The sequence below is a fragment of the Fringilla coelebs genome (assembly GCF_963513975.1).
Source record: "Fringilla coelebs genome assembly, chromosome: 13".
In the NCBI taxonomy this organism is placed as follows: Eukaryota; Metazoa; Chordata; class Aves; order Passeriformes; family Fringillidae; genus Fringilla; species Fringilla coelebs.
Window position 1 is genome coordinate 6,545,221 of NC_140039.1, and position 26,766 is coordinate 6,571,986.

At 44.2% G+C, this 26,766-nt stretch overlaps 1 protein-coding gene across 2 annotated transcripts in view; it reads left to right on the forward strand.

Annotated features, from left to right (window-relative positions):
* The window catches only part of CACNA2D2 (calcium voltage-gated channel auxiliary subunit alpha2delta 2), a 210,763-nt gene that overhangs the window by 14,251 nt on the left and 169,746 nt on the right, over nt 1–26,766 (forward strand). For both annotated transcript variants that reach the window (XM_084214700.1, XM_084214701.1), the window contains exon 2: nt 7,917–7,998. In XM_084214700.1, coding sequence (XP_084070826.1) covers nt 7,917–7,998 — 82 coding nt within the window. The remainder of the gene's footprint in view (nt 1–7,916; nt 7,999–26,766) is intronic.

A 26,766-nucleotide genomic window follows, 5' to 3' on the forward strand; every position in this document is an offset into this window, starting at 1 on the left:
CTGGTGATGAGGATTTACTGGAATGAACAAGAAGATGCAACAAGCGATCTTACTTCTGTCAAGTTCCCAAGAGAGTCATGAATTATACACAGAATAAACAAATAACCTGATATGTCTGTCATTATATCATAAAGGACTTTAATAATTCATGCAGCTTGCAAAATCCTTACTAAGACCTACCCTCTGTAACCTTATCTTTGCCGTGGGGGATGGGATCTCTTCAGCCTCCACTCAGATTGCATCTGTAAAACAGGAGGCAGAGAGGAGGGAGGTTTTATCATAAAACTTCATCTGTATAATGGGTTGCAAAGTGACGTGCAAGAGTTATCAGCCATTGGGGTCTCAAGGGGTGCTGAAAATGACAAGTGGCTGCATTGGGTGAAATTTATGCTGGTAGTGTGCTCCATAAAACTGACACCTATTCACTTATTTATTAATTCATTGTGTTTCAAGTCTAGATTTGTGACAGGCTTTGAGATAAGGAGACCAGTTCTAATCCTGTGCGACGAGAGTGCGAAGATGGTGCCAAGAAGCCATGGGCTGCTCTTGCTCCTGATGCACATCAGCAAGTGTGCCATGGAAACAGAGTTCCCAGATGTAAACTGAGAGCAGAGTTTTCAAAAAAGCAGGGAGGCTAAGGCATTGTGTTAGTTGGGCTCTGAAAAAACCAGTTACTTGTGGTGGGTAGGATACTGCTGGTGTCACCAGTGTTGCTCCAGTGCTGATAGCCATTGCCTTTGGCTTATTTTGTTTTTTACGGTCCTGGAGTTGGGCACTGGGTTCAAGGCTGGAAGGGCCTTTTGGCAAAAGGCTATTTTGCAGACCACCTCTGGCCTGTGGTCTGCAAAAAATACCTGCTGTGCTTGCTTTGCCTTTTTTACTTTTCATTGCTGTGTCAGTGAGAGGTTGTGCATGTTTGGTCAGAAGAAATCGGTGCCTGTGTGGGGCCTTTCCCAACACTGCCAAGCAAGTGTACCAGCTCACACATTCAGTAGCTTCTTCCTCTGTCTGTGGGCAAATCATCCACCAACAGACTGAGATTTTCCTCAAATCTACTCCTAGGCTTTAAATTATTCACTGCATTGTCCTTTGGCCTCCAGCTCCTTTGCATATCAAATACTCCAAATCAGCTTTTTGTAAAGTTTGAAATTCAAGATATTTTGATTGGACACGCAGCTCTCAAAGAATAGTTATCTTGGCTCTTTGTCATATTGGGAGGGCATTTCAAGTGGGGTCCTGCAGGGATCTGCCCTGGACCTGCTTTTATTCAATAGTTTCATTAATAACTTAAGCAATGGAATAGGAAATATGCTTATAAAATTTGCAGGTGACACTGAGCTAGGAGGGGTTGGATGTACTTTGAAAGGCATTACCAGAATTCAAAATGATCTAGAAAAATTGAATGGCGAGCTGGATATCAGCAAAATGAAATTCAGTGAAAACAAATGCAAAGTACTGCACTTATGAGGGAGAAATGAAATGTACAAATACAGAATAAAGAACACCCGTCTGGGTAGCAGCGTGGCAAAAAAGATCTCGAGAGTTATCGTGGATCACTTTGAGTCAGCCAAGTGCTCATAGCACTTGAGTCATAGCAGAAGGGCACATTTATTCTTCAGTGTTCAGTAGGTTCTTGGACAAGACTGGGGAGGTGATGTCTTCTTCCTCATGCAGCACTGGGCTTGGCTTCTTTGGAGTACCTGACCTCACTTTTTGGCATGAATCTTTGGAGATATAGGCACACTGTAGAGAATCCAGAGAAGGGCAACAAAAAGAATGAATGTTTTAGAAAACAGTGCAAAATAGAGAAAGCTGTGAAAAGCTGAATTTCCCTTTCTATTTATTTTACTACTCTAAAGGATGCAAGAGAATTATGATCTTCCAGTTCTTAGGAGCTTGTTGTAAGATTTTTTTCAGTGTCAGCTGTAGGTGGGATATGTGGAAAGAGGAAATTGAGATTTAGGGTGAATAAAAAGGGAAACTTTTTTACCATGTGCTGAAAAATGGAACTGGGAAGATGTACTGTGGGTTCACCTTCAGCAGAGAATTTAAAGAACAGATTAGAGAACAATTCATACAGAGGGCTCAGGTATTTAGATGTCTTAGTGCAAGAAAGTGGAGGAAGAGGAGTTCCTGAAACCCCTGCCATCCTGCATATCTGTGACTGAACAGCTACTGGCTGTTCTGTTCTCATGTGGAGTTAGACCTTGAATGGGTAATGCTTCTGGTTTTGGATAGAGAAATCATATTTAAGGAACAATTTTCCTATTGTCCTAAATGTCACTGGTGACAAGTTGGTGGTTACTGTTGGTTTTCTCACAGATACCTACAGAAATATTCATGCTCAAGAGCTGTTAATGAAACACAATTTTTTTGGTGTAATTTTCCCCTCAGACTTATTTTCTCCTCACTCAGCTTTATCTATGCTGCAGGTTGAGAAAACTCCACAGTTACCCTTTTTTATTATATTTTAATATGTGATGGGGTGTCAAATTGTGATCAAGATGGATCTGGTAGGGAGTTTGTCACTTGGGGTTTTTTTAGGTGCAGTTTTTTGCAAGACATATCCTGCTTCAAAAAATTGAAAAAATAAGCAGAGGATAGGACACAGAAAGAGACCCAGAAAGTTAGTGTTTGAATTGAGGAGAACCAAATAATGTCATGAAAGAGGTGCATGTTGACAGACTATCCCTTTCCTGTCTCTTAAAAGATTTTTCTTTAGGATATAGTTCTAATATTCATTTGTCCTGTCCTTCCTCCCTATAATAATGTCAAAGATGCTTTCTTATTGCAGGGAAGACCAGATGGTAGAGGTGAATAATGTCTTGATAAATATTAAGAAAAGACTAGCCCAGAAGGCACCCTTCCTTTACATAAACACCTGGGCACATACTTTAAATTAAAACACAATCATAAAATGACAATGTGGGAGGCTTGATAATGTCTGGAAGCCCGGTCAGTAAGTTATTTGGAAGGAAACAGGTGTTCTCTCTAAGTTGTATCTTCAGGGGAAAATAAAAAAGGCAACTTGTTTTTCCTTGATGGGTAAATATTTGCTCACATGGGTTTTTTACAGCCTAGGTATGTAAGAGAGCTCAGAGGGGGCATATCCTGCACACACACACATACACACATGCATGTGTGTGCACTGACACAGGCTATTATAGTTAAAGGATTAAGCATCTTGAAGGAATAAGCCAATTATAAGAAGTTCCTGCACAGCAAAAATTAGACAACACAGTAATTAATAACCTTATTAAATAGCAATATTTGGGCACTGAACCAAAGCGTATGAATCAGGGTGAAGCATTCTTGGCTGAACACACTGCATGAAGCGTAGACACTTGTTCAGAACACACTCTGTAGAACCCAATAAGCTTTGGGGCAGTAGATCCACTTAGCAAGTAGTTTCTCCTCTTGTGCTTTTATGTTTCTGTGACTCTCTTATTTTTGGGGCCAGGAAGGCAGCAAAAGAAAAGGACCAATTCTCTTGTTTTATTTTTTTTTTCTAACATCCTCTTCTGTTCACAGCCAAACAAGCACTCTCCTAAGGCTTCTTTTAAGGAAAAAATATCCTCAAGCAGAAAGCTAATTTTCTTTCCTCTTGCTTCTCTTTTGCCAGTGCTTTTGTGAGAGATGCCTTGCAATGAGGCTTATACTCATTAGTGGTTTGTAGAACTGCCTTGCCCAGCCCTAGGTTAGCCATGAGGAGGTGTCACCGCAGCCCATGAGGGGTCTGTCCATGTACCCAGAGCCACCAAGGGACAGAGTGACCTTGGGCTGAGCTGCTGTGGCACTTTCCTGGTGCTGGCCACAGGCTGGCAGCGCATGGCTTGCACTGGTGGCTTCTCTGTGAGTGTCTCCAGTTTCTGTACAGAAGACCAAGACTCTCAGGCTGCCATCTGATGTGTGCACAAGTGTGGGAGGATGTGGGCCAAGCACAGCCTGCCTCCTGCCTTTCCAGGCAATGATCATTTTCTTCTGAAGCTACACAGCTGGAGCAGTAGTGCAGCCTCAGATACCAACATGGACATGCAACTGCTTGGGTGACCTGAAGCATGGAACATGCCCTAATCCTACAAAAGGGCTGCTGTGACCAGTGGCAAGGCACAGGTGCCCACTGAGCAGGATTGGGACACATGGGATGCTTTGCTTCTTGGCCCCAACTGCAACAGCAGTGATTTGCCTCCTGGTGTTCTGCTTGACACAGTAAATAGTTTTGAATATCTGCTTCTTTTTTAAAGCCTACTTTATATCATCTGTAAGAAAAATCAAACATGCAAATTATGTAATCAATTAACATTTTTGTAGTTTTCTTTGGAGAGGCAGTGATAAATGGTGTTGTGCTTTCAAAAATCAGTTACCTCCCTTGCAAATGTTTCACTTGAGGCTGTAACATATACAGGTGAAGGAAACTTCCATTTTTTCAATACTAAAGATATTTTATGGCTACCCTGAATATGTACATGGCAGTTGTACAGTTGTTGGGTTGGGAGAGTCCTATGGAGACTCCTCAGCAGTGGGAGAGCCAGCTGAGACAATGTGGATGAGTGAGATGTGCTGGGCATGTCACTGCCAGAGAGGGGCCAGGGGATGGATAGTCCAGGCTCCCTCCACGCAGTTCCTGCAGGCACAGAGCTATTAAGTGCCATCACAAATTCTTGAGCTCCGAGGTTTTCTGCTGGCCCGTGTTTCCTCACTACAGTGGACACCAAAGTGGTGCTTGGTTTTGGGAGGTTTGTGCACATGGCTCGTAAAGGAGCCCGGTGCCTTTCCGTCAGCACCACCACAGCCGTGCCAGTGGCTGCCCAGCCAGCTGTGTTCTTTCTGCTTTATTTGTAAATGCCATTTCACAGGAGCAGCAGGGCACACTCCTGGCAGCATCTTTGAAGGAGTTATCACTCCTCAAGCCCTGTACTGCACCTGAGGTGTGCAGTAATGGCCCAGGAAGGCAATGACTGCCGTGTCTTATTGCTTACAGCTTCCACAGGAGACACGCTGCACACAGGAATCTCCATGTTCATCATGGGCTAGCAGCTTCTTTACCCTCTGCAGCCTTGTTACAGTCATCTTACATAAAATTTTAAGTGCATTAGTTTAATGGTTTTTAACTTTCAACTAAGTATATGACAACTGAGATGAAACTTCCAAATTTTGGCATGTGGCTCACTCTGCAGACTTCTGTCTTGGACATTACCAGGGTAGAGGGACATTGTAATGGATCAGACAAGAGTTCTGCCAGTGCTTTGATGTGGGTGAGGCATGTGCTGGGTAGAAAACAGAAGTTTTACTACCACTGGCAAAAGTTCTTGGATAGCCATACTTCACCAAAAAAAAAAAAAAAAAGAAGCTGCCTCTGCTATTACTTTTTTCTTTAATCTAGAAACCTCGTGTCAGCCATGCCAAATGCTATCCTTTTTATTTGATAGTGTAATAAGTGTATTTATTTCCTTTTAATATTGATGTCACCAGGCTTAGCTGGACTCTTTGGGAACTTGCTGGTCTGTAAGATGAGAGTCAGGTATCCTAAGACTGCACAATTAAAGGGATCTGCAGCTTTTCTCATGAATGAAAAACCCAGTGATTTTTCTCTAAAATAGTAGTACTTCTTGGGGTGGAGGCAGGGGGTGGAATAAGTTAAAACAATTTTTTTAAAACAAATCTGCTGACTAAATTTAAATTAATTGTAAATCCCAGCTCAACTGAGCTCTCAGTGTCTCTTTAGCATATGCCAACAGAGTAATATTGATGCCTCTGTCTTCCTCTCTAACTAATCCTTTCTGAAGGCTTGGCCATACGTGACATTTAAGCGGACAGGAGCAGTTGCTAATGTTGATGGATACAGCTCAAGATGGGAGGTAATTTTTCCTTGCTGTGGTGGTGTAGGTGTTCCTGGTGAGAGCTGACACAGGCAGGTGTCACTGAAATCGAGGATCTTGTACAGAGCTGGAAGTTAAAGAAAAGTGTCAGCTCCATAAGTGCTCGGTGGGGTTTCTCAGACCTGTGGCTGAGTATGAGCATATAATTGATTTTTTTCAGTTCACTGGACAAACTGGAGGAGGGGAAAAATAAATTCAATTTTGGTTTTTCAAGGCTTTTTTTTTAAGCTAATATCTTGTGTAAAAATGGATATTTTTTGGTGAAAATGCTTCAGAAGATGTGTAGGTAACTTTGATACTCAGGGTAACCTGAATATACCTTTGATAAAATGATTGGAAAAGGAAAAGAAACAAAAACCCCCAAACCCAACCCTCCCCTCAGCTCTGTCTGTGACCTGGTACCTTCACACTGGCAGCCCCACTGAAGGCTTTGCTCTCTCTGCTCTGGCAGAATAGGGGGTTTGCTGATATCTCCACTCATCTCATTTCTTAGATTTCCCCTCCCCAGCCATGCTTCCAGGGGACAAGAGGCAGTGTTGCCTCTACAGGAAGATGGGAAATAGCATAAGTTACAGTGGAAAACTGAGAAGGCTTGGCATGCACAATCAAGTCTTGTTTTCATCCACAGACTTGTATGTTATTGACTGGCATGAGTTTTGCCTCAGTAACAGACATCTGTCTGCCAGCCCTTCCTTCTGTCCTGCTGCTCCCTCACCCCTCAAAAATGATGCTTCAGCTCTGCTCTGCCCTTCAGCTCAGGGCATCTTTCTGCTTTGATAATTCTGCCCAGCTTTTGGGCTGTGCTGTGTAATTCAGAGTCCTCCAGTGCCCAGCTGAAAAATACTTGTGTTTCTTTGCTCCTTGATCTCTGAGAGAGCCCCTCCATGGTTTGGGGGTTGTGGGGGAGTGTGTGTGGGCTGCCTGGGGGATGTCTCTGCATGAAGAATGGAATCATTAGGTGAACCTAACAAAAGTGCAACCTCTCCAAGCTGGCCTGCTCCCTCCCGCCAGCACTTTGCCCTGCTGCTGGCCTTACCTTCTACTCCTTCGGCTCCTTCCCTCCTTTTTGTGGCATCCATTGAGAGAGAAATGTTGTTGTGAAAAAAGCACTGAAGGCAGTGCCAAGTGGTGCAGAGGCAACTGAGTGTTGCTTTTCCAGGTCAGACAGGAGATTTGACATTTGCCTGGGCAGCGGCTGAAGCCAGGAAATCTCATTAAAAGAAGGAGAATTATCAAGTTCCGTGGATTTAGCAGAGGGTTTATTTGTTGTTGTTTTTAACTTGGTGTTATTGCTGCAGGCAGAAATCCGTGTGGCTGAGCTCATGGAAGGGGGTTGTGCCTGTTGGAAGGCCTGGCAGCTCCCTCTCTGTACAGGATGAAGGACGTGCCAGTGGCAGCTCCCAGCCCTTCCCTCTGCCCACCGTGGGCCTGGCAGAGCTGTGCCTGGCACAGGTTGGGCTCTGCTGAAGGTGCAAAGCAGCTGAGCCCTTGGGCACTCTGCTCTGTGCTTGGCTCCTGGCTGTGCCCAGGTCTCTCCCATGGTGCTGCAGTGATAATCCATTGCTGCAGTAGGACAAGACACCTTTGGCCCTGCCATGGCTCGGGGTTTGCTCTCTGCCACAGAGCCCTGCTGAAGCAATAAGCTGTTTTCGGTACTCCACAGCACTTCGACCTTGTTAATCACTCTGGGCTTAAATAATTGTCTACTGCAAATGTTTACATAAGGAGAAAATAAAGCCTCAAGCCTTGCAGTTTTTGTTGTACCTTTTTCTCCCCTCTTCTCTCTGTGGTGCCTTGTGCATAAATTTTGAAGTCTTGAAGTTTATAACCTGCCCCAGCTGTAATTCTCAAAGCAGTGTGTTCCTGCTGCTCTGCCCTGCCCTTGGTCCTGCAGAGAGAGAGCAGTGAACTTAGCTGAGGCACTGATTTCCTCCCTCTCCCTTCAATCCCTTGCTTATCTACTCGGTGTCAGGGCTCTGACTCTTTCTCTCTCTTTCTCTCCCTTTCTCCTTCTCTCTTTCCCTCCATCTCTTGCAGTATGCAGTACTGGGCCAGGAGGCTGGAGCAGGAAATTGATGGAGTGATGAGGATATTTGGTGGAGTCCAGCAGCTCAGAAAGGTAAGCTGTCTTTCTTTTACCTGTGCTGCCTTTCTTGTGGCAATGAATGTTCTCATCTGCAGAAATCACCTGTGTGAACACTTGCACTCTGCCACCCTCTCAGCTCACTCCATGTGCAGGGTCATGGCTGGCTGTGCTTCTGGTTCCTGGGCAATCAGATGCATTGATCAAGTGTGTGGGAGTGAGTGTGGTTTGTATCTGTCTGTCTCTGGGGCTGCATGTCACTGCTCTCTGAGCATGTACCTCTCAAGTTTTCCTATATGACACACGAAAAAATAATAAATTCAATGAACCTTTCCTCCAGGGACTGAAGGTTGTGTTTTAAATTTAAACTTGTGTTGGCAAAGGAGGAAATGTTGAAAGGATAATTTTGCTAGCCATTGGAAGCTCCTTGTTTTTAAATATAATTGTAGGTAAAACTGTAGTTGTTTTTTGGTTACTGTTTCCAAGTGCTGAAAAACAAAATTCAGTTACTGGTGCTGGCATCTGCCTCCTGCTCCCTGAGTTAGCACCAGGATGCAGAGGCTGCAGAGGCCAGACCTGCTCTTCTCCTGGCAGCAGTGCTCTGGGTTGGGTTAGGGCAGTTACAGAAGTGCTTCAGTGGGGTTTATTAGGTTTGGGATCAAACAGCCTTTGAAACTTTCCCTGTTTCCCTTTCCCCATAAAACTCTGTTTCCCCTTGCCCACACTCTTGTGCTGACTAGCTGATTTGAAATTGAGCAATTTGGAATAACAGTTAGGGTGTTAATCTAAAGAAAATAGACTTCTCTAGAGTGATAAATATGTTACCCCAGAAAAAAAAAAGCATGGGTGTATTTGTGTTTTCTGGTGACAGTGACATGTTCTTCTCAGATGCCAGTGCTTGATGGGACTCCTACTGTCTGTCTTGCACTAGTAGCTGTATTGGCTTAAACAGAACTGCTGATATTTTATACTGTTGGTTGTAATCCATTGTCTAAACACAGAGGTCACACTATTTTCTTTTAAATGCATTTTGAAATGAGTTTACCTGAAGGCTTGCAGAACTCTTCATGGTTCATCCATTCATTTGTGTTCATATTTGAGCTCTAGAATGGTGTGTCTGGGCTTTGTGTGCATTCATTTCAACTGAACTTCAGGTGGATTGATACAAACTTCATGTGCAGCATGAAAAGCATATACACCCACTTGGGTTTCAACAGATATTTCTGAATGTAGCCATGCATTTGTGCAATGCAGTTTTGCATGTTGGCAGGGTCTTAGAGCTGGGGATGTTTTCCAGGCGATACAATGATGCAGCAGGCAGTGTTCTCTTCAACAGAGCACAGTTGTAAAAAACAAAAGGATTGCTACTACATTTTTGTACATGTCCTCTCTTACAATTTATTCTTATTAGCTTTGATTTTACTCCTTTGCATGCTAAATAGGTATATCATGTAATTTTTTTAATGCCATAATTAAAGAGAAATTACACCTCCAATTTGCCAGCACTTGACTCCTATTGGCCAGTCAGTCAATTACAGGTAAGAGAGCTTCCCACTTTTCCTCTTTAATTCTTCTGGTAGAACATAATGTAGTACTTCAATGGATTAATACTGGATACACTGACTACAGAGGGATTGAAGGGGTTTTTTTGAAATCTGTTTTGGAATCTTCTTGTGAAGGGAGGAAGCTAATTATTGTATCTAGTAAATGCATAAACCAGCTGAAGCCAAGAAATGAGCTACTGAAAATTCCACTGTGCAGCTGTTTGAACACCAGAAAGGCCTGGTGCAGGCTGTCTGCTGATCTCTAGGGGAGAACTTGGGATCTGGAGTTCAGGTTTATTCGTAGATGCAATATCAAGTGGATGATACTTAAGAACCACATCACTTGCTAGTGCACACTAGCACAGCTTCACTGATGGAAAATGGCACGGAGTGCTTCACCCTGAAGAACTCAGAGCTGTACCTTCAGGGAGTCCTTATCCACCAGCTGCACACAGGTTCATTGGGGTTACAGTATGGGAGCTGTCTAAAGTGGCACTGTAACCTACTTAGAGACATGGATTTAAAAAGTTAAATTTAAAAAAAGTCCACATTCTCCTGCAACCACGCTCAAAATTTAGAGGGTGAGCAGGCAGAGGGAGAAGGAAGAGCCCCTGAGGAGCTGTGGGAGCTGAAACATGGTATAGCTAGAAGCTAATTCCACCCACTGGGATTTCACAGGAAGGTTCATCATTAAGCAAGAGTAGACCCATGCAGGTTAGGAAGAATATAGAAAAATGAGGCAAGTAGAGTCTGTTTTTTGCTAAGAGTTGCTGATGCTCTTTGGGCTTGCCATGTTGGCCTGGGACATGTCTGCAGAGGGGACTTCTGGTTCATTGTGCATAGTGATATTAGAAAAGTCCTCCACTGGGCAGGGAACAGTGCTGCAGTGTCACCAAAGACAGAACTGGTCCTTCTGAACGTGGTGGGGTCTGTTGTGAAGTGATGGGTTCCACTGCCAGCTCTCATGGGACTATGAAGCTGTAAGCACTGCAGGTGGGTCCATGCCAGAAATGGATCTTCCCTTTCCAGGCCTGACTACCAAAGTGAGAGACCAAATAATAATAAAAAATACCCTCCTCTGAGATTTGCCAGGTTTACTTACAAATCTTTTTTTCTTGGGTTGCTGTGAAAGGATGAAGATCTGTTCTTTGGTTATCACCTGAAATCATAACTGTTATGGCATATGAGGCATGAAATTTATTGTCAGAAATATGGTGTCCAGGAGCATAATGGTGCTGAATATTTTATCTTCCTGGAGCGCTGCCCATCCCAGAAAGATTTTTGTTTTAACTCTTCCCTCATTTCCTTGAGCTGGGGTACTAAATGTTCAATGCCCCTGCTTCCCTCCTGTCCTGCCAGGTGGACAGACAATCCCCTAGGGAGATTTTCCAAGCTTGTAGCATGCAGATGCTCCTTTGCACAAGGGGACCATTTTTCTGCAGCATTTACAGGAGGGTGAGAAGCTCTGAGATGTAAAGAGGAGTCGTGCCAAGGGCTCTTCTTTCAGCTGTGGGGTATCACCTTGCTTCTCTCCTGATGTCCAGACCTGCACTGAAGTGCAGATGTCCTCATTGACAGACAGACAGACTGGCTGTGGTGGGCCACCCATATGACTGAACACTGTGGGCTTGGAGCTGTATGGAGGAGCTTGGCCTTGCTGAGATGATTCTCTGCCTGGTGAAGTCACTGTTCAGCCCTCGGGGTGCCTGTGGTGCAGCATCCTGTCGTCTGGCTGGTTCCTCCAGGCATGCCTCAAAACAAATCCCAGCACTTGGATAAGGGCATGTTGCTTTGCCTCCCTATCCTCGCCTCCCTCCCAGCTCACCAGAGATAATTGAGAGCACAAATCACTGCTAATTTAGCTCTGACTGGCAAGACGATATGTGGGACCCTATAATGCTGTCTGAATAGATTGACATTCTTAAAATAATTATTTCTAGAATAAGGAATATTATACTAAAAATAAAACTCTCTGATTTCCAGGTTTTTTTTTTCTGTTAGTGACGTCTTTGTGGCTACAGTGAACTCTTTACTTTGCAGAACAAAAAATATTTTGTTTTGACATTTCTTGTAACACCACACTACATTTCTCTTTCTCCTAGTTTTTGGCACAAGTATAAGTTACTAACTTTAGTCAAAAATGAATTAATATTTTGTCTTTCCAGCCTAGATGCTGCAAAACCTGCTCCAGGGTAGACTGCACTCAAGAGATTTCCCATGCTGGTGCAGCCCTGTCCCAGCCTCCCAGTGTCCTGCTGTGCTGGCACTCGTGGCAGGACCGATGACAGCAGAGCTGTGTGTGCTGCTGGGCTTTGTGCCTCACTGAGCAGCTCCCCTGGATGTTGTGTTAAAACTCCTTTTCTGGATAGCTGGGCTGAGGCTCAAATCTGCCCTGGCTTGTTACCTAAATTGTGTTTGATCCTGTGTCTCCTGAGGTGAGCAGCGAGCTGGTCAGAACATCCCCTCCCCCTCCTCTAGTACCTGGTATCCCTGGCTGCCTCCAATGGCCTTGTTTCCTTGCTGGCAGCTACTGAGGGAGCCAAAGCCTTTCAAATGAAAGGGGGAAGAGCTAAGAGATGTAAATGCTGAGCCCCTTTTCCTTCTCTGTCTTCCTTTCTCTCTTCCCTTGGTTGTCTTTCCTGAGGTCTGCTTCCCTAGCAGGATAGAACTCTCTCCTGGAGGTGCTGCATTCTGCCACAGGCAGGCTTCAGCAGGGACAGGGTGGGCAGCAGAGCTGGACCTGAGATGCCCCTGCTCCTCCTCTCCAGCCTGTCAAGCCGGTTTTGTACCCTCTTCCCTTTCCTCTGGGCAGCGAAGGGGAGTCAAGGTCTGGATCTGCCCTGTTGGTGTATGGCTGGGAGATAAGGATTCTGCTGGCCTGGGTGATGAGGAACCACTCAGTCTGTAAAGGGTGAGATGGCCCCAAACCTGAGCCCAGGGTGGGATGTGGGGAGCAGGCTGCTGGCTGAGCTGGGCAGGCAGGGATCCTCTGCCTGTGCTGTGCTTGGTCCTCCGCATGTGTGACTGCACAGAAAGGAGAACAGGCACAGGGGAAAGGGAGACTCGTGCTGTGCCCTTTGGGGTGCAGCCCCACAAGGAGTTTGCTGATGGTGGCACAGCAGAAGTGGCTCAGCTTGCTCCTTGTAATCAATATCTGGTTTTACTTCAGTGGATTTTCATGTCTATCTTCTATTCTTGCTTGTTATCTTGTACTTTATTTTGCTAGTTTGGCATCTCTGCCTGGCAGAGGTGCTGCTGTTCATTGCTCTGGGTTTTTCTGACAGGGAAGGACCCTGCTGGCCAGGACTTGGGGCAGAGTGACCAGGATGTGTGCAGGTGTCCCCACCTTTGTCTGTCTCAGCCTGCCTGTCCCTTCTGCTCTGTGCTGCTTCTCTGATATATCCCCTCTTGTTTTTAAAGCACGGCCATGCTTTAGTTCAGGCAGCTGCAGGTGAGGAGCTGTGATTGAGCCATGCACAAACACGAAGTTGAATTAAAAAAAACTAGTATACTTGCAGAATTTTGCCTTGGGTCTGAAGAGCTGAAGTGGCATCTGCCTTGTGTAGTGCTGCAGTCACTAGCATTCCTCCTGTGATGGGGTCTCTGCAGTACCAAGTGTTTCACGTGGCTCTGTGAGAGCATCCCTTACAAAACTGCTGGTACAGAGCAAGAGCCTCTTTAATGCCAGCACCAGGAGGTGAGGCATGCTCTTATCAAAGGAGCTGTCAAGGTTTTCTGTTCAACTTTTTTGATCTTGGGTAACTACTGGAATAATAATAAGTTAGCCTAAATCTCCCAAGTAACTGTGGTATTACATGATGTTTAATTTGTTCTTTTGTTTTCTTTGGGTATAGAAACACTCAGCTGGTCATTCAGTAGGGCTGGAGAATCTGAGAAGTGTTAATGGAATTTTAAATGAAGGATGCAAGAGAATTAGTCCCCCTGCACAATGCTCTGGACACAGTGTCTGAGAAGCCTGTCTGCTTCCAAAGGGCTCTGTCACATGGACTGGGCATTCACAGAAACACAGTGATGTGGTCCCTTATTCCCAGCATGGCAGAGTTGGGAATTAGATCCAAATCTTCTCATATTCAATCCATTACTATCTTCAAAACACCATAGCAGAATTCATCTGGCCTTTTCCTTCTGAGGTGTCAGCCCCATGCCCCAGAATGGGAGCTGAGTGATGCCCAGTGGTTGCACTGTGCTCAACAGAGTTGACAGAGATTTGAACCCAAAGCTTGGGCAACACACAAAGCCAGCTGTTTATGCCACAGCAGCACTGAATGCCTGCCCTCTTCCAGGTGCTGCCAAGCAGAAAGGACCTTACTGAGATTTCCAACAGCTAGTGCCTATCTGGGGACTGCCCAGGAGGATGGGCTCTGTACCCTAGGGAGATGATGCCTAGCTCCAAGCCCTTGGTTCCCAGGCTCATGCATAATCTGTCTGATCCTTGCCTTGCTCTCCTCTTTTCCCTCCCCCTCTCCTAGCAGCGTGCACACAGCCTGCTTCCGCACACCATCACTGTGCCCTCCCCTGCTCCTCATGTTTGATAAGAGGAAGTGTGTGATGCCAGATAAACACATTCCTGTTCCAAACTGCTTGGGTTTATTTTAATCTGCCTGGGCCGTTCAGCAGCCTCAGCACTCTGTTCAGCACCGAGTGCAGAGACAACACTATATTACCAAGGAGGAGCATTTAAATGTCCTTAGGCTTGCAGCAGCTTGGTTGGGAAAGAGGGATCCTCTGGCACCCCTTGCTTGGGCCAGTGTGTGTGCCATCGTTAGCCCCCTTACACCCATCATCTCACTTCTCACTCTTTCTCTCTACTAGAACCATATTGCATCCGTACTGCGAGATGTCAGGGAAACATATGCTCCAGCTTTTAGTACATTTGCATAATTAGAGTAATGTGTATGAATAATTTATAGCTGTATGTGGCTGCTCAGTGTGTGACGTTAGCACCCCTCACTAAATCCTTTCCAGTGGGTGGTGCAGATCCTGCACCAGAGCCATTGTGCCAATGCAGTGTGCAGCCTGTTGGCAGATGCAGGGGCCCTGCTCTGAGACATCAGGGTGTGCATATATCTGTGTATGTGGTTGTGTCTCTGTGTGTATATATATATATATATATATATATATATATATTTATATATATTTAGTGCAGAAAGATGGGCTTTTACAGTTCTAGGGGAAGAGCAGACTGGAAATCTCAAGGCTAAAATGCTTTAGACTCTTAGGCTCAATACTTGCTCCATTTACGCAGAATGTGCGAATGAAAATGTTCTGCAACATTTGAAAGCTGAGGCAGGGATTTTTCAGCAGGACTCAGGTGTGACTAGTTTCTGTGCCAGGATTATGTGTTTTTTTTTTTTTTTAATTACTTTTTCAGATCATAAAACTTAGCACCTTGCAGGGGAGAGGGATAAACGCGCTCGCACTGTGTCACAGAGCCTGATCTCAATCAGTTGGTCAATAAATAGTAGCAAAGAATTGCCTGGACACTGTGTCACTATTTACCAGCTCTTTAATGTGTGAGTTCTCATGCTGGAAAGCCCAGAGTGCCAGGTAGGTGTTCTAAAGGAGTGATCTGAGTCGCTGAATCCTGGTATTTATGTTCCAGTTAATTTTAGCTTAAACTATATTTGGTCCTTTCCAAATGTTTGAGAGCCTTGGCTGGAAAGCACTGTGTAAACTGGAATGAAGTGCAGGCATGCAGAGTTACTGACTCATTAGTATTATCCATTGGGAAACTGAGGCAGGTGGTTAAGCTGAGCAGGTCTGCAGAACCAAGGTGTGGTGCAGCCTGGACTATTCTCCATGGTGGGTTCAGCCAGCAGGTCCGTAGAGGAGGCTGTGTTTAGAAGGGTAACAGGCAGAGTAATCGTCCTTAAAGCCCTTGCTTTGAACCTTTCAGAATTGCAGAATTACTTTGTAAAGATAATACACTTGCAGCCAGTTGGTGAGTTTGCACAATCAAATGGGATTGCTGTTGAGTTTTATGGAGTAATTTCTGATTTATATGGCTGTCAGTGACAAGTTAAATGAGCCCAGCATTCAACAGAGTGATGTTCAGGTGTGTGCATCTCCCGAGTGCGCTGCTCTGCGTTTTGCGTCCAAAAATGTAGCTGATGTACCCAGCCAGTCAACAACCATGTTTATAAAATCCTCATGAATATTCATCTTTGAATTGGTGCTGTTGCCATTACACAGCCATAGGAATCCATGGGAAGGATGAGACCTTGGCTGATGTTTCTGGAAGCCTCCCTCATCCAGTTTGTCCTGCCCTTGACTGAAGGAGCCGGTGTGGTCCCCACATTCATTCCAGCTGAAGTTGTTAACTTCAGGCTGTGTTTAAAAATAAAGCAAGGCAAAATCCATACCAACTCTGCCAGAATGCTGCATGAATAATTAGGTAGAGATCATTAAAGTTTCCCTTCTTAAAAACATACATAGATTATTCTTTAATGGAAAGTTAATTGTTTTATTATTCTCACCAGATGGTTCTTTTCCTTTACATTCACAGGGGAATTGATATAGCCTGGAATTCAGTCTCCTGTGAGCAGAGCTGATAACCAAAAATGCAACTCTATCACTGATCAAGATACAAAACATAGAAAATATGTATCTGTATTTCATCATAGTTACAGATTTTTTCCCCTTCTATGTTTTTAAATACTATTTATGGGCTTTAAGTGCCCCTTCAACTTGAAATGCTGCAGGCTGGGGAGTTTGCATTTCTCTTCCTGATAGGTTTGTCAAGCAAGCACTAGGTATTGAACACTATTGGATCCTGGCATTCTTGTGGATGATCCATCACTTCCATTCATCACTGGACTGCAGAGGAGTGAAATATGCAGTTATATTGAAAGGTTTAAAGAAGGAAACTGTTGTGAGATACTTGAGGTTATTGTGTGGGAAGCAGTAAGATGTGTCACATCTCCTTTGTTCGGGATGTAGAAATGCAGGAGGGCTTAGGAAGTTGGGGAGGCCAGGGAGGAGTTGACTCCTCAAGGGCACAGCTGTGGTTGTTCTGTTCCAGTGTGGCTCCAGCCTGGTAAACAGCAGCAGGCACTTTGCATGTTAAGAGTGTTTATTGTGCCTCATTACAGCAGATCACCTCTGACATCTGAGGTGAATAACTTGAATGGGCCACTTATTTCAGACACCCACCCGCGCCAGTCTATTGGCCTGCAATGATGCTGCCAGTTTTATAGGTACTTATTTCCTTTTAATTATTTTGAGTTAAGATATTATTGTAAGGGAGGGAGAGAGAGTGGAGTCTGTTATTAGATCAGTCTTGCCTTCCTTGTAAACAGATCAACTGGAATTCAGTACTAGAGAACTTTGCTTAAAGACTGAGAATCTGTGCTCTGGTTAAAGCTGTAGTTTGCTGTTGCTTTTTTGAAAGAGATGGCTCTGCTTTTGGAGGAACTGCCTCTTGGGAGACTCCAGATCTTGGTAACCATCAGGGATCTGTAGCTTTCCAACACTTGTATCCTTTGCATCTTACTTTGACAATTCTGCATACAATGAGCTTGAAAAGCTCCACACTCTTTTATGTCTCAGGAATAAACCAGGTTCTCTCATGATTTGGGAGGCTGTGTCCAGAGCAGAGCGAAGGAAGGTGAACAGGGTAAGGAAGAAATGTAGCAGGAAGGTGATGCTAATGGTTATGGATTCTCCATCCTTTTCTGTTGCTTTGGGGCTGATCAATGCCAACTGATATATGTGGGACATTCCCTCTTTATTTTGGTATATTTTGGAGGATTTCTCTGTTTCATTATTTTAGATTTATATTTGGGCTTGCTCGTTGTGATTCAGTTACTCACTGGGCTTGAGCTTTTATTGACTTTTCTCCCTTTTCTAACTGACCTTTCACACCTGGAAGCATCCAAGACAGATTTAGTATGTGTTTGTTCAGCACCTACTATAACCAATAGTGTCATGCTTTTTGGACACTGACCATAGCATAAATATTAAATAGTAAGTAAGAGCACTGAGAAAAATCCTGCCTGAATGAAACATGAGATTTACTGATGCGAAGAGATGCCGTGAATGAGAGGCACAGCTATTTCTATCAGGGCAGTTTCCTAAATGCCTGGCTGATGTGGCTTGGACTGGTGGCAGATCTAAATGTCTGCATGTGTCAGGAGCCACTCTAGGGATTGTTTAAGCAGTAGCATTAGTTATCATCTGTTGGATGCCCAAGCAAAGCCTTTGCTTGTAGCTAGGAGGCAGGGAGCAGATTTTCAATTCCCTGCTGTGACTTTAAGGCCAGGTAAATAGAGAAGAAGGAGACAGCAGGGGGTTTATGTGACTTGAGGAGCAAAGAAGATTGTAATGGTAAATGTTGGATTACTTTTAAAAACAAGTAGGTCATTGAAGATACCATAGTTGGTGAACAGAAAAAGAAAAAAAGGTGGATTTATTCATCGTTCTTCTAAGATTTGTTACACTCTAAAGCTCATGTCACTGCTCAGCATGCTGTCATTTTTAATTTTGGAGGTTCTTTGTTTCTGTCAGTGGTCCAGCAAGGATGACACTAGACCTGATTAGGGGCCTGGGATCTTCAAAGGAGCCTTGGTTCCCAATTTCCTTGGGCATTATGAGTAGGCCTTACTATAGTACTTGCTGGGAATATCAGCTGTTGTTCTGTTTCCTGCTCTAGCAGGATTTGCATCTGACTCCACAGTCAACTCAAATAGTTTAAAATTCAACTTATCTTTTGTCTTCTGCCCCTTTTTCAGAGTGCTGGCATGCAAGAAAAGCATTCATCCCCATCCCTGCTTTTTGTAGAAAGCAATAGGTGGTTACCTGCAATAGGTGGTTACCTAACATTCAGTGATAATAATTTGCTGTGAGGTGCAGACATGGAATATTCATAACATCGCTACTGGGTATGTCCAATTCTGAGTAGAAATGATACCCCCAATATGTTCTGAAGTGCCCAGTGACTTGGGATTCACTGAAAAATAAATCCTAGCATGGTAATACCATTCTTACCTCTAGTGCATTTCATGGCTGATTAAAAAAACTACTTTCAAACAAGTTTACTTTCACATCTCAAAACTGGAAAGAAGGAAAACATCCAAGTTTGGCTCTGTAAATAGGAAATTGAGGCTTGGGTGAGGAAAACCCTTATTCTGCTCAGTGAGTCTGATGGAGAGCTGGGGAGGGAATCTATGAATCCCAACTCCAGGGCATATCTACCAAATGTCTTCTTTAATAACAACTGTTCAGTTTGTCTCTTCTGGCTCATTACTACATCTATTAGCACTGAGCAGTGAATCCTAGGAAATGCAAGTGAGAGAGAGAAACTTTCAGCTTTGAATTCTCCCTTAGGAAACTTATTTCTGGCAAGTTTCAAAAGTGGCAGCTTCTTGTTTATATTCATAGGGCCTACAACACATGGCATTTTCTCGTTGGCTCTGCCCTCAGCTCCCTCCCATGACTGGAGTGATAAACCATCGTCCTCTCCTTGCCTCTGCTGTTGGTGTGAGTTTTCAGGGCTGTGCTCCTGATGCAGAGCCCGAGCAGCAGTTGATTGCCAGCTTTCCCTCCTCCTTAGATGTGTGCTAGCTCTCGAACGACATTTTGAGGTGCCTGAAGCATTCTGTGGAAGAAAATTAATTGGTTTTGACAAACCACAGCAGTCCCTTGGGTGCCTAGGAGTGCAACGTTTATTGAAACCAGGCAGGAAATCAAAATGCTCTGGTGTTCACTCACCTCCAGTGCAGCTGTATTAAAAAAAATAAGAAGTAAAAAAAGTCCTTAACCTTCCTCTGGATTTTTCACTCTGACATTTGGATCGTCCACTGACTTTCTAATAAAACCTCCTTTTTCTTTTAGAAGAGAGGTTAGTGGTTATAAAAGATGCCAGAATGACAGCCCAGGGAGTAGATGGTCTCTGTTGACCCACAGAGCAAATGCAGCATCAGGGCAAATGTACTTGCCATTGTACTTCCACCTTGACCCATGGCATCCCAAAGGAGGGTAGGGAATTGCAGGATTTCAGCACTTCTGTACTTGACCTCTCTGCTTACACAACTTAATAAAGAAGCAGGCTTCTCCTGCTATTGCAGTGCAGTATTAAGGAAGGATTTTTCATCACAGGTGTAGGTGTAGCAACTTCAGTGCAAACCTCAGACTGAAAGCAGTCTGCTAGCAGAAACCATCTCCTAGCCCCACTCTTCCAGGAGCCTGGCCTGTCTTCCTAACATATTGGTTACAATCTGATTCATTTCTAAAACATATGCTGATACCCAGTGCAAATTAAAGAAGATCCCCTTGCTCATGACACGTGTGTTGTGTGGGTGTGGGTGCCCTTCAGTCAGCCACTGGCTTGAGGTCATTGCTCTGCTCTGTGCAGAGCTGCTGATGGGAGTCATTAAGTTGCCATCAAGTTTGAATAGTGTTGATTCACCTCTAAAAAATAACCAGCAGTGTTCTTCACACAGCTCTGGAGGCAGGGCTGGGGAGGGGGAGTAATTTTTAAACAAAAGCTGGTTACTGCCCAGGTGCAGTCACAAAATAGGATTGGAGTTAGTTTTACAGGGGGTGTCCACTTGCCAGCCTGTAAAGTGGCATGTGATTTCTGGACCATGCCCTGCTTGATGAGGCAATCTTTTTGCAGGTGTCCGTGGGCATCCCCTGGAGTGGTGTCAGTAGAGGAAAGCCAGATACTTTCAGCCTGTAGGATCAGGTTTATCATAGATCCCAGCCTCACAGACTGGAAAGAGTACTGGAGCCACTGGAAAGGCTGATTTGAAAGGATTCACAGTCAAATGATGTAATGGGAGTTACTCAGCTCCTGCAGCACCTTATTGCAATTGATTTCTGGGGGTTTACCAGGTTCTTTTTGTGTTTTCCATCCCCACAAGATTCATATGGGTGTGGTATGGGTGCACACTCTGAATGCAGTAAACAATATGGGGTGTGTTAGGCAGAAGGTGCTGACGTCCTTGTGCGACCTCTGTAGCTGCAAGCGCCAGGCAGAGGTGGCACACCAGCTTTGTCAGTGAGGTCAGAAACTCTGCTGATGTCTGGAGGGACAGAGATGGGGAAGGGATGGACAGGGGAAGCGTTTGCTCCTAAAGAGCTGCTGTGGTCTGGCTCCTCTCAGTTCCTGCTTGCAGAGGTGGAGCAGGGCTGTGTGGAGGCTGTGCAGGGGACAGATGGGGAGCCAGCCCTAGGAGGTCCTTGAGAGGAGCAGGTAATGTGACTGCGGCAGGGAGGGGAGGGGTGGCAATGGCTGCTGGCTCTGCGTCACCGGGAAGGTGACAACTCCTTAAGCAATTAATTAGCACAGCTGAGAGCCTGAGCTCGGTGCTAAAGGTGAGCTGCAGTTGTACCAGCAGAGATGCACAAAGGCTTTATTGTCAGGCCTGGGACCTTGCTGGGAGCTTGTCTTGGTGTTTGTTACTGCAATACTTCTACAGGCTATTCATGCTCTTGTAGAATAGCTGTAGAAACATTGTCTTAAAAGTCCAGCAATGTGGGAGGCCAAAGAGGGGTCATCAGCAATCCTAAATGAAGCTTTGGCAGGTCTGGATACTGCAGGAGAATTACTGCATAGGTTTCTTCTTCACCTTTTTTTCTCCTCTAATGATTCTGCTTTCTGGCATAACAATTACCTACTTTGGATATCAATGTCTATGAGAAACTGGCTCAAGCTAAAATGGTAAATTAACTGCTTTGAAGCTTATGTCCCAGATGTCAGTAGTGATAGATTCTGTCGAGTGGTTTCTAGCTAGAAAAGACTTTGAGCGGTGTCATTTTTCATGGGAAAACTTCCCATATGCTTCTCCAAGAGGCTTTTCTGGGCAATTAAGTGACATGCTGTATGCAGAGATAACATGAATTCAGAGAGCTTTTGCACTTCATCTTCTGTGACACACCATACATGAGATGTCAGTGGTCACCATGGGTTTGGCCCTTGGTCTCAGTTACATCTGCAGGAGCAGGTTTTTCCACCCCTGCTGTCACCCATAACCAACAGGACTGCTGTGGTGTTTGTCACATGAATGGTGAAGCTGGGACGTGGGAAGATCTGTGGCACAGGAAATGCCATCCTACATCCATCCACTGAATGGCAGAGTGGGTACCAAGGCCTTTCAGCTCCTGAGCCAGAGGGATGTCAGGTAACAGAGAAACAACACACTGAACAAGGAGTAGGAGTCATGGGAGTGAAGATTTTCATGCAACTGAATGGCACTTCTTTTTCTCTCTTACTATAACAGACTAATAAACTTATTCTCACAAGGAGCACCTGTCTCTGTAGGGGAAACCGAAGTGTGCTGCTGTTCACATACTGGGCAACATGACAATGAATCTGGGGGAAAACTCAGCAAAAATCACCATTTTTAGATGTATGCAGAGTGTTTCATGGCCCTTGGCAGAGGAAAGCTACAGCATGGATTGTGATCTGGGGGCTTTTGGAGTCCCCCCCAGAGATGACCCTCTGGTAGCACTGGTTGGTTCAGTCCCTCCATCTCCTGAGCCCCCTGAGATTTTCCTTGCTTGACTCCTCTGTGCCAGCAGTCTTGAGGTTCCTGCTGCTTTGCATTACAGCCTTGTGTCAAGAAATCCCAGCTCCTGAGGTCAAGTGCTAAACATTGGCTTCTTTATCATATATTTACTTAGGAGGATTTCATTATACTGAATCTACTAGCTTTGAATAAATTCACATGCAGTAAATTTATTCTTGCTCTTTCTGAAGGGACTTGTATGCTAGAGAAAACTTTGAAGACAACCATTTATACAAAAAGCAATTACTTTTGTGGTAATTTTGTATGTATTTCACTGCAGATACTGTATTTCTGTTTGACTATGAGCTTTCTCCTAAGTGGCATTGCTGTGCTTGAAGTAAAGTCAGATGCTTGAATTTTGGGTGCCCCAATATTTTCACATTGCTTACATGGAATGTATTTGTGCACTTATTTGAACAAACTCCACTTGTCTGAATAAAGCTACAGGTTGATCTTATCAAAATCCACTTGTAGTTGCTCCACATGAAGTGGGAATGTGGGGTTGTTTTGTTTTCTTAGTGTTGGTTGATTTTGGTAGGAGTTTTTTGCAACATCATTGTGTCAGCTTCTGGTTATTGGATTTCTTCAGCCAGGTGGTAGAGATGGTCTTTCCTGACTGCAAAGGGCATCTCCAAGGCCTCCTCACTCAGCTCATGAGTATCCAGGAACCCCACTCTGCAATGTGGCTAAGTTGAAGTATTGGCAAAAGCAGCTTACTATATTATTTGGAATAACAAACCTGTAAAAAATCCTCCTGCAAATAACTTTCAAATGTGTGATGGAGCAAAGCAGAATTCTTCACTGCAGCAGCTGGTTTGCTCCAAGCAAACCATAATGTCATCAACACAGGAACTCTTTCTGGTGCCTCAGTTGCAGCCCTCTGCACCCAGGATCTCCTGCAATCACTTTACCAAGTCCAAAACAAATCAGGAGGAAAAACTCAAGCAAGAATTTAGGCAGTTAGGCCTGATAATCCATGAAGCCTCTCTCCACTGGTTTGCTTTACATGCTCTGTTTCAGCAGGTAAGCCTTGGTGGTCCCTGTGATAAGAAAAAGCCATTCTGTGGGGCTGGAGGTTTGGTTTACCAAAAGTGTTGGTTGTACAGATATCAGTGGGGATAACAGCTGTCCATCCTACATCTGAATGTGCCCTTAGCATTTCCAGGGGGCAAACAGGCATGACTCCTTTAGAAAATGGACAAGGCAAAACTGGGGGAATGTGTACTAAAGAGAAGCATGTTCATATTAAAATTCAGAAGGGTGGGCTTATTATTTTCTTCATCATAAGTTTCTCATTATAAAGATTCATTTCATTTAGAAGTGGCTTATTAACTAGTTTAAAAAAAGAAAAACCAAACCAAAAACCTTAAAGAAATGTAGATGCCTGTTAATTTGCAAATTCTGTATTCCATGCTGGATTATTGTTTTATGGAGGAACCAGTGATAATTATACTGTACATATCTACAGATTTCACCAGAAAGCAAAAACTGTTTTCCAGGGGAATTTATTATACAGAAAAAAAATATATCATAATAAGCTATTACAGTAGATAATATTTGTGCTCAAACCTGAATCTGAGATGAACAAAAGATGTGTCATCTGAACAGCCTTCAACATCCCAGTCTAAATTTTGTGGCTATCTTTAACCCTTGCAATTGACTGATGAGTTAAAGCACTTAAACCTTCCTATTACTGCTGCAATGAAGTAGACAGAAACATTTATCTGAGCATTTCTATGGCATGAGAATGTTGTGGTGTTTTCTGGGCTGTTCATTATCCATTCACATCTGGAGGAATCACATCCCACTTGACTTTTGACCTTTTTTCCTTGCATGGCATTTGGTTTTGGATTTAATGACAAATAAAAAGTTTATTTCTGGATGAGTAGGTCTGTGAAGTTTCAGTTAGTCCAGACAGGGCACAAACTTGACCAGGTTTGCTGGCAAAAGGAAGGAAAGACTTTTGTGATTCAGGTAGAAAATAGTTGCTCAGTACATCTGTGGTTAGGTCCTGTCTCTGTCTTAGCCTGCTCTGGGAGCCTGGGCAGGATTTCTGTTTCTTTCTGGTGCAGCAATCTATGGCTGGATTTCCCTCCCACTGTGAGGATTTCTGAATTCACATTCACTGGGTGTTAGTGACGCCTGCCACAGAAAAATCTAGGGACAAACTGCACATTGTTGGTTATTTTCAAGGGGAAACCAAAAGAAAAGTAAGCACAGTGAGAGTGTTTTGTAATTCATGTTTTGAAATTGGCACTTAATAGGTTGAAATTAGCATGAACTGAAAGCAAAGAAAAACTTTGGGCACAACAGGGCTTTGCAGTACTTTTTGAGAATTCAGGGAGAAGTACATTTTGGCAGATTTCTAGTTGCAGCTTCTCATGTGCTATTATAGCCCTCTTCATGGGGATCCAGCAAACCCTGGAGAAATCACACATGTGAACCCGCTTAAATCTTCCCCGTGCCACGCTTCTAAATGGGGGGCTAAGGCTCAAGCTGCTTCTAGTTATTGTGGTCTGCCTCAGTTTAAGTTATTTTTCTCATGAAAGACTGAGCAGAAGTGAAATTGGTGCTGTAATAAAAGGTGTCCCTATTTCATAAAGACCTTAAAAGCAGCTGCTGAGGACAAACATTAGCCTAAGAAGGTCTCCAGGGGTTGGCTTTGACAGAGGTAATCTTTCTTGTAATACCATCCCTAATGTGGATCTCTGTTAGCTATATGTAGTAATTTCTTCCTCTGTATTTGTTCTGATCTATCTCTAGGGCTACTTGTATGTGCTGTAGAATATTTACTGTGTTTCTTTCTTTCCATCTGTTGTGCTGTGGACTTGTAATATGCATCTCTTGCAGATCTGCTCTCTTCTAAACATGTAGTGTACTTCCTAGCTTCTCCCTTACTCCTTGTAGTAGGTTTGTCTTTTCCTCAAACGTCCTGCTCTGAGCACTGCACCTCTGAGCTGAGGGTACATCAAACTGCAGTTGCAGTTCCTGCTCATGGAAGGGAGCCTCCGAGAAAAATGGAAAGAGACTATTCACAAGAGCATGAAGTGATAGGACAAGAGGGAATGTCTTCAAATTGAGAGTAGGCTTATATTAGATATTAAATATCTTCCCTGTGAGAATGGTGGGGCCCTGGCACAGGTTGCCCAGAGAAGCTGCAGCTACCCCATCCCTGGAAGTGTTCCAGGCCCGGTGGGATGGGGCTCTGAGAAGCCTGGTCTAGTGGGAGGTGTTAGTGGCCATAGCAAGGGGGTTGAAAGGGGGTGATCTTTCAAGTCCCTTCCAACCCAAACCATTCTGTGATTTGCAGCATTGGGAACAGGACTAAGAGGGGCAGAACAGCAGTGGCTGCCTCAGTATCTTCTTATCCTCGCTGGTGGCTCCTGTTCAGATATGCCTGTTGTCCAACAGATATTCAGGGGTTCAGCTGGGGTAGCTGCAGGCTCAAGTCTGTTGCATTTGATTCTGGCCTATTTTCCCATCCAGCGAATCCTTCCTGTTTGCTATTCATATCTCCAGTCCTGACACCAGCTGTTAACAAGTGGCATCTTGATACTTTGTGATGTCTGGAGGTGGTTTAGGAATGTTCTTCCTCCTACTTCTCTTTCTTTGCTTCGGCTTTCTATATAGATGATACCATAATAGAATAACACTTCACGGAGGAGTCTGTTGGATTTTGTTTTGACTATTACTGCTTGATTGCATTTGTCATTGTTTTTTCCTGTTTTTTTTTTCTTTTTTCCATGCTTTGGATTTTTTGGTCAAATATCAAGGCATCCTAAACCATGATAGAACAAATGTTCTTTAGGAGTAATATCAGAACTCTTGTTCAAATCTTCCCTTGCCTGTGCACCCCAGAATTCATCATCCTCCCTATGCTCTATTGCAGTGTCTGTGCAGATGATTTCTTCTGTGTGTCATTTACAGCTGGCCTGCCTGTCTGGCCATTTGTCTAGAAAATCTAGATAGCTTTTAGACTGGTCAGAGGAATTCCAGACCACTGGCTTAGCTGAGCTGTGGGGAACTCTCATCATCTCTGACCTTTTATTTGCTCCAGCTCAACAGAGGGGTGTGGCATCAGGCTGGGTCTGTGTCACGTCCATGGTGTGCAAGGAAATCATTCTTGCATCTCTGCTGCTGTCTCTTCTGAAGCTCACAGCTGTAATTTCTGCAGTCAGAGGGACTTGGCAAGTGGTGGATTGACAGGATTGTCCCAGAGAGGGCCCTGGAGATCGCTGGGGGTCAGCCAGTGCCAGACCTCTGCTGCTTTCCTAGGAGACCTGGGGCTGTCCATTGTCACCTGACTGTTGTCCCCTAGAAAGGGAAGGGATCCAGCTGACCAAAGCCAATCACTTTGTCAATGAGGATAAATAAATAAAGATCATAATCCAATTGTTATGGCAATTGCAATGCAGCAAACTTGAGGCAACTTTCCAAAGCTTCTATATTTATACCTCACTCATTTTAAGCAGAAGGAGGCAGATCAGCTTTTGCCAGTCTTTCCCTTGTCTCAGGCAACTCACATTGCCAGCTCACACAAACTTCTTATGGGTGTCAGCAGGACCATCTCTTTTACTGTGTTTACTGGTATGCTCTGCCTCTAATTCCAGGGACTGAAGGCTGATGGTGACTTGCAAAAATAATAAATGTATAATAAATAATAAAAGCCTTCTTGGCACTATAGTTTCCAGCAGTATGGCATTGACTTCACCCACTCAGTACAAAGCTTG